This window comes from Peromyscus leucopus, chromosome 8b (genome assembly GCF_004664715.2).
Source record: "Peromyscus leucopus breed LL Stock chromosome 8b, UCI_PerLeu_2.1, whole genome shotgun sequence".
NCBI lineage: Eukaryota > Metazoa > Chordata > Mammalia > Rodentia > Cricetidae > Peromyscus > Peromyscus leucopus.
The window spans coordinates 1,861,043-1,868,907 of record NC_051086.1 but is presented as its reverse complement, the minus strand read 5'-3'; the positions used below and the strand labels follow the sequence as shown (position 1 = coordinate 1,868,907).

The window sequence follows — 7,865 nt, the reverse complement described above, 5'->3', positions numbered from 1 at the left end:
GTGCACCGGTCTCCGCTGCAGGCTGTAGTTCTCCGGGGTGTTGGGATCCGCCTTCAGGGAGGTTTTCTTTGTGAGTTGTTAACAACGGACATTTCTGGGCCCCAACAAGACACTCTAACGCATCTGGATTCTGGTTCGAGCGTGGCTTAGGAATGTACCTTTTGGCAAATTTTTGGCAAATTTCCTAAGAAAATCTGACCCAGGTCATGCCCCGGCCAGACCGGCCCAGAGACTCGCACGCCTACGGCTGCCACGCCCACTCCGTAGCCCCGCCTCTCATCAACACATGGCCGGTGTCTCCTCCCGCTCTTGGATGCAAATTTTCCCTTGTCGTGAGTCGGCAGTGAGTACGTGGCGAGACCCGACCCAATGGGAGACAGAGTAAGCGAAACGTGAACCGGAAGTCCGTCCCGACGAGCGGCCGTTGGCTTATGACGCCCAACTCGCGCGCTGAAACTTCCGCCGCGGGCGCCGAGGGCTCAGTTCTGTGCGGGCCTGAGAAGCCGGTCAGGTGGAGACGCTGCAGGACTATTGCCAGACTCCGAACTGGGTTCTTCCGGCGGGATTTGGAGCCCCGGCCCTCTCGGCTACTGCGGTCGTGCTCTACTGTGGGACGGAACTTAGGGCGCCTTTGGAGGCGGACGTAGCTGGTTTCGGGACCTAGGCACTCTGGGGGCATTGAGCATGGCTGCTGGTCCGGGCTCCCAGGAGCCGGAAGGGCTCCTGATAGTGAAACTGGAGGAGGACAGCACCTGGAGCCAGGAGGTACCCCCGCCGGACCCAGACTCCAGCCCGGAGGCCTCCCACCTGCGTTTTCGACGGTTCCGCTTTCAGGAGGCCTCTGGTCCCCGAGAGGCCCTTAGCCAGCTTCAGGAGCTTTGCCATGGGTGGCTACGGCCGGAGTTGCGCACCAAGGAGCAGATCCTGGAGCTGTTGGTGCTGGAGCAGTTCCTGACTATCCTTCCCCAAGAGATTCAGAGCAGGGTGCAGGAGTTGCGTCCAGAGAGTGGCGAAGAAGCAGTAACCCTTGTGGAGCGTATGCAGAGAGAACTTGGGAAACTGAGGCAACAGGTGACAGAGCTGTTTTATCCGTGGTTTGGCCCAGAAGACTGGGACATTGTGCTAGCCTAGTTTTGTAGTCAAATCTACTTTATTACTGAGTAGACTTTACATGAGGAAGAGGGATTTATGTCGTTTATCTGGAACAGTTTTCTTCCAGATTTTCCCCATATGACGGTAGTGAGCGGTGACGAGGACTTTATTTCAACCTGTAGGCGTCGCTCCACCAGTAGTTAGTGACCAGTTAGTGCTATCGCTAGTACTAGCTTTGTGACTTTGGGCAGACTACTTAATCTCTTTGGTCCTGTTTTTCTGTTGGTAAAATGAAGATGCCAAAGTGCTGTCTGGGGGCAGTTTGGAGGGTCAGGAGAACAGTATGTCAACTTTGGATGCCACTGCTTGCGTTTGTTTGTTTTGTGGCAGGGTCTTATGTAGCCCAGATGACTGTGTCTTACCGTGTAGCTCAGCTCGGCTCCAGACCAGTGGTGATCCTCTAGGCTCAGTTTGCAAAACTCTGAGTTCTTCAGTACAGGCGTGTGCCACCACGCTTGGCTCTGCTCTTTTTAAAAGGCATGTTCTAGACATGTAACCCAAGTTTAAACTCGAGGCAATCCTCCTGCTTCAATCTCTCTAGTTTTGGGATTACCACAGGCACATGCCACCACCTCAGGCTTATACTTAGTGGTTAATACCCACTATACCTTAGTCAACAGTCTCCGATGCAGAGTTGGATCTCAGTTCATTGACCTTTCAAAAACAGCTAAGCACTGAGGCTTTCTGGTCACTGCCGGATAAGTTCACCTTATCTAGTAGTGAATGGAAGCATCTAGGAACGGGGAGAGCGAGCGAGCGAGCAGAAAGAAGTGAGATGTATCAAAGAGTATATTGAGGTGTGCGCTGGCTGTGGACCCTCACTTTTTCATGCTCCAGCCCCCTCCCCTCCCCCCCTCGTTTTCTCTGTCACATACACTAAAAAGTCTTTAGCATTAACCATCCTCTTGGCAAAGACCAAAGGGATGGTCTGTGGGTCTCTGTTGAAGGCGTGTCCTACCCGGTTGTGATGCTGAGTGATGTGGGTTGGTTCCCAGGTCACAAACCAAGGGCGGGGAGCAGAAGTACTTTTGGAGGAGCCTTTGCCACTGGAGACAGCAGGAGAGTCACCGAGCTTCAAGCTGGAGCCAATGGAGACTGAGCGAAGCCCTGGCCCCAGGCTGCAGGAGCTGCTAGACCCCAGCCCCCAAAGGGACCCCCAGGCTGTAAAGGAGAGGGGTGAGGGGCAGTTATCTGGGCAGGTGGGAGGGAGGAGGGACTTTGGGGTTGCCCTGACCCTAGTAGAATGTAGCACAGGTGCCAAGGAGAAAGAATTTCTGAAGTTAAGGTTCTCAGATGTGGTCTGGAAAACCTCCAGCTGGTGGTGTGGGTTCCGTGAGGGTTAGGTGGGAGGAAAGGTAGTCTCTTAGTGAAGCCCTTTTGTGTACAGCACTGGCAGTTTATAGTTAGATGGTTGATGTGGGGCTGTGTGTGGTTAGAACATGGTTGCTGGGATGAAAGCCCGTCCCATGTCTTCAGACCCTCTTCACACCTTTTGATACTGTTTGTCAGTCTAAAAACTGAGACTGGGTGTTGGGGAATGCATATTGTGTTGTAATAATCTGTGGGTTGCCGAAATTTAGTTTTACTGTTCTCATTATGATTTCTGTCATCTTCAGCATTATCTGCTCCCTGGCTCTCTCTCTTTCCTCCTGAAGGGAATATGGAAGATAAGGATATGACTGGGTCCCAGGTGATGTGGAAGTTCTCATTGCCTCTCCCCAGAATCCTCCTTTTCTCCTCTCCTTTTGGGGTGGGAGGTGCCCCTCAGCTACTAGGAGGATCTTTTCTTTCTGATCAGATATCGCCCTTAGCTCCTTTGTCTTTTCAACCCATCACTTATAGGCCTGGGACCCTTCTCCCCCCATGACGTGGTCTTGGCACTCCTGGTTTTATCCCTTTGACAATAACTCAGCTTGAATTGTTCCTGTTACATGTGATGCTAAAGGAGATCTTGTGTTATTTCAGTTGCCCGAGAACTTCGAAGACATGGCAATGTATATCTCTCAGGAGTGGGGCCATCAGGATCCTAGTAAGAGAGCTCTCTCAAGGGATATGGTGCAAGATAGTTATGAGAATGTGGGCACACTAGGTAAGAACTTCTCTTTCTGGAATGATGGCATTTACGACCAGAGTGTCCTGCTCCTTAGAACACATTCCTTACCTGTACATGAGCTCTTAGTTTTATCAAGAGACACCCCCCACACACACAGAAAGTTTCTCCTACTATGGTCAGTTAAACATCTGCCAAGTGGCACAGTTGATACTTGTGGCATCCTTAGGCCATACTTCCGTTGCTGGAGTTAAAGGCAGCACAGAGCCCAGCCAGTGACCACAGGCCCCCGTCACACACGTTGGGTGCTCTACGTTCTTACCTGCATGTATGCCCTCTGTGCTCCGTTGGAATATCCAGACTTCTTACCAGAGACAGAAAGTCCACTGGTGCTGGCACCAATATACCGGTTTATTAGCTCTCTTAGCCTGTAAAAATCCAGGAAGGGAAGGGGGCTTGTAAATTTGGAACACTGTATATGCAAAGTAGACTAGACAATACATTCATCAAAGTCCATCTGTGTGTTGAACAAAGGTAAAAAGGTTAAAATTATGAGGCCAATAAAATAAGATAAACTGATATGTAGGTGGGATATATGTAAATATTACATAATTCCTCAGCTTGCTTGTGTATATGAGAATTCTCATAATAAAAGTTGGAGGTGCCAGGTAGTGGTGGCACATGCCTTTAATCTCAGCACTCTGGAGGCAGAGGCAGGCGGATCTCTGTGAGTTTGAGGCCAGCCTGGTCTACAGAGTGAGTTCCAGGACAGCCAGGCTACACCTGTCTCGAAAAAGAAAAAGAAGTTGAAGGCAGTCTGACTAAGGCCGTGTGTGCAGTAGGATTGGTTATATTGAAGCCCACACCAGGAAGATGCCACATTGCGGCTGTTTTCGTCCACCATGTTTGTGTAGAGCTGGTTAGAACTGTGTTGTGCAGCATTGTAGTGCTTTTGCTTCCTTCCTGAGACCACCTCCTGGGCTCTGCCTCACTTTCCACTGCTGTGCCACTCTGACCAAGAGTGGTTGGTGGAGATGAGCCTCTGCTGGAGTCTGTGTTTACTGGAGGTCAAGTGAGTTGTTTGCCTTTCCTTAGCACAGCACAGGAGGACTCACACATTTTAATGTCATGGTCTTCTAAGAGCCTGAGTTCTTTTCCAGTTGATTTCATGGTTTTTTCTAGAGTTTTACAGTTAAGTTTAGCTCTATCTACAAGTAGCCAACCCTTTCACTAAAGTAAGTTGATTCTCAAAGCAGTGGTCATCCTGTGTTCATTTTATAGTTACTTGAATTACAAATTGTATATTCTCATTTTTAAAAATTCAAGTTCTTTGAAAATATTAAAAACCCCATAGTCTTCTCTAATTTCTTTTTTCTATAGAGTAACTACTGGGAATGGTTTGGTGTGTTTCTCCAGTAATACATGTTAAACTCAGGGGGAGTTGGTTTCTCTGCTGCTGGCAGGGGACAAGACTGTTTTCTCTGTGTGGTAGAAGAGTGTGGTGATGTTTCTTTCATTGTGAACAGAGTCTTGCATTCCCGGTCAGGAGGTCTTAAGCACCCAGGCGGAACAAGAACGGAAACCGTGGGACCCTAGTGTGCCGAGCTACAAGGGAGGCGGGAGCCCCAGAGAACCAGTTCCAGGTGAGAAGTGTAGCTAAACAAGGCTTAAAAGGGCTCCCAAGGTGTGTGTGACATTGTGGGGTCTGGGTGCATGGCCAGTGCGGCACGCTGGGGACAGTGGCAGTGTCTCCCGCACACTCAGCCTGACAAGGGAGGAATGTGGCCTGTACATCTGAGGAGATTCTAACTCGGGGACTCACTCGGGACACTCTAGTCTCAGCCTCGGTCCATACCAGAAGGGTAAAAGCTAGTCAGAGAGCAGGGTGGGGCCTACAAAAGGGAGTTCCAAGACTAGTCTGAGCTCCAAGTCCTCTTTTCCATGTGCTTCTCTGGCATGCTTTCCTGACAAGGTCAGGGTGGGAAACTGAGCTGGAACTCTGTTCTCAGGGCCTCTCACATGAAAGGCATGTAGAGATTTCTTTTTTCCTCTGTAAAATAATCTAGAGGTTTGTTTTTTCTCTCTTCCTAGGGGTAGAAAAGTTTGAGAACCCAGAAAGAAGTGTTGAGTCTGTTTCTCCTGAAAGTACCCATCCTCCAGTACTGCTGCCTGGCCAGGCCAGAAGGGAGATGCCCTGGAGTCCTGAGCAGGGAAGAGCTGATAACAGAGAAGAAGGACACTGGGACTGTCCCCCCGAGGACACAGTAGAGGAGTCCTTGGTGGGAACCACAGGTTGTAGAGGACTGGCCCGACCAAAGGGACAGCCCAAGAAGCTTCATCTGTGCCCCTTATGTGGCAAGAACTTTTCTAATCACTCAAACGTCATCAGGCACCAGAGGATACATGCAGCAGAAAAACTGTGTATGGATGGAGAGTGTGGGGAAGTCTTTGGTGGGCACCCACATTTTCTGTCACTGCATAGAACACATGTTGGGGAGGAAGCCCATAAGTGCCTTGAATGTGGGAAATGCTTCAGTCAAAATACCCACCTCACCCGCCATCAGCGCACCCACACAGGTGAAAAGCCCTATCAGTGCAGTGTCTGTGGGAAAAGCTTCTCCTGTAACTCCAACCTCCACAGACACCAGAGGACCCACACTGGGGAGAAGCCTTACAAGTGCCCAGAGTGTGGGGAGATCTTTGCTCACAGCTCCAACCTGCTTCGGCACCAGAGGATCCACACTGGAGAGAGGCCCTACCGGTGTAGTGAGTGCGGAAAAAGTTTCTCTCGAAGCTCACATCTTGTCATTCATGAAAGAACCCATGAGAAAGAGCGACTTGACCCTCTCCCTGAGTATGGACAGGGAGTGAATGGTGGTGTCCCCCTTCTTACACACCGTGGAGCCCACAGAGTGGAGAAGAGACTCTTTGAATGTTCAACTTGTGGGAAAAGTTTCCGGCAGGGCATGCACCTTACCAGACACCAGAGAACACACACAGGAGAAAAACCTTATAAGTGTAACCTTTGTGGGGAAAACTTCTCTCATAGATCTAACTTAATCAGGCACCAGAGAATTCACACAGGAGAAAAACCCTATACCTGTCATGAGTGTGGAGACAGTTTCTCTCACAGTTCCAACCGGATTCGTCACCTGAGAACCCATACAGGAGAAAGACCATATAAATGTTCTGAATGTGGAGAAAGCTTCTCTCGGAGCTCACGCCTTACAAGTCATCAGGGAACTCACACTGGTTAGAAACAATGGGGTTTCTTTTTGCCCTAGTTTTGGCAAAAAGTTATCCAGAGCTGGTATTCTCTGCCCATGTGGTGTATTTTGCTGGTAATTAATATAAAGAAATTGGAACTTATTTTAAGGGAGGTGCAGAGGTGAAGAACTAGCTTAAAACTCAAGTTTCCAGAAGTAAGAATTGAAGTTCTTGAAGGTAACCTGCTCAGGGCCACTTATCTATGAAGTTCATCCTGCCTTCAGGTGCACCCACCTTCTTTATTTTGACTAAGGTATGGTTTGGGTGCTGTACTGATTCTAGTATTCCAACAGTTTTGGGAATACAAGTGACTTCAATTCCCTCCTTATTTGTGACATTTAGCAGGAGAGTTTGGGCTCCTGAAGCCCTTGAGACCAAAGAAGAAGGGCTAGGTCTCCTGGGAGGCCAGTTGAAGGTCAACATGACTGATTTTAAGTTGCATCTTTTTGCAAGACCCTGGCTGGGAAGTCCCGGACAGTCTAATTCTAACACTACAGTACCTACTCTTCTGAGTAGTTTGGCAGGAGTGCTCATTATCATATAAGGTGACCTCAGAAAAAAGGGGACTAGAGACATAGGAAGTCATAAGATAGAATCTGCAGCATGTGAGCCCAGCATGTTACAGATTAAATGGATATGTGGTTGTGGTCTACCTTTCTGGAGATTGAGACTTTCTTCCACCTGTTAAAAAGGTGCATAGTGCTCTAGAGACGTGTTTCTGGAAGGTTCCATGATTCCTCAGAAACAAAAACAGATCCTAAAGAAATTAGGAATTATGTCTTTCCCTGTTGAAAATGTTTGAAAGGTTTATAATAAATGTCTCCCAGGAAACATGAGTATGTATGAGTCTTCATTGAGGGCCTTTGTGTTGATACGTTTCAGACAAACTGCTCTTTCCTGTAGGTTCTAAGAAAAGTAGCAGTAGATCGGTTGAAGCAAGGTATTGGATGCCTTTCTTGGGTTGGACTGTTCTGTGCTGGCAGGGTGAGGCCGAAGTGAATGGTGGCCAGGGTGATGAAGGATCTGCAAAAATTATCCTTTCCCTTTTTATAGCAGTAAAGATGTTTGCAGGTCTGTTAGGATGCTGTGTTCCTGTGAAGTCGGTTGGTTTTTTTTTTTTTTTTTTTTTTTTTTTTTTTAAGTGTTTAGGTTAGTATGCAAAAGTAATGACTTCATCATTGGATCTTCATAGATCAGGCTTTTTAAAGACAGGATATTTTTGTCTTGTAAAACTGGTTCCCAGGAGGGAATCTAATCATGGTCTTGATACAACAGCCATTGATCACTAACGGTGCAGAGATTTAAAAAAGGACACAATTATTTGGAAGTAAAACATTGTGTTTAGAAAGTAGGCTTGAGATAGGAGTCATAATAGTGTTTATCCTTTGAGAGAGTT

The 7,865-nt window shown here is 48.2% G+C and overlaps 1 protein-coding gene across 2 annotated transcripts; it reads left to right on the top strand.

Annotated features, from left to right (window-relative positions):
• Window positions 1-661: 661 nt before the first annotated feature.
• Window positions 662-7,300, top strand: Znf263 (zinc finger protein 263). 2 transcript variants are annotated; one of them, XM_028894807.2, is made up of 6 exons: window positions 662-1,071; window positions 2,148-2,328; window positions 2,769-2,842; window positions 3,118-3,241; window positions 4,729-4,845; window positions 5,294-7,300. In XM_028894807.2, exons 1-6 carry the CDS (start codon window positions 685-687, stop codon window positions 6,457-6,459), a joined length of 2,049 nt encoding a protein of 682 aa, XP_028750640.1. In that variant the 5' UTR covers window positions 662-684; the 3' UTR covers window positions 6,460-7,300. The 2 variants fall into 2 exon arrangements, with proteins under 2 accessions (XP_028750640.1, XP_028750641.1); XM_028894808.2 differs by lacking the exons at window positions 2,148-2,328; window positions 2,769-2,842.
• The last annotated feature ends 565 nt before the right edge of the window (window positions 7,301-7,865 follow it).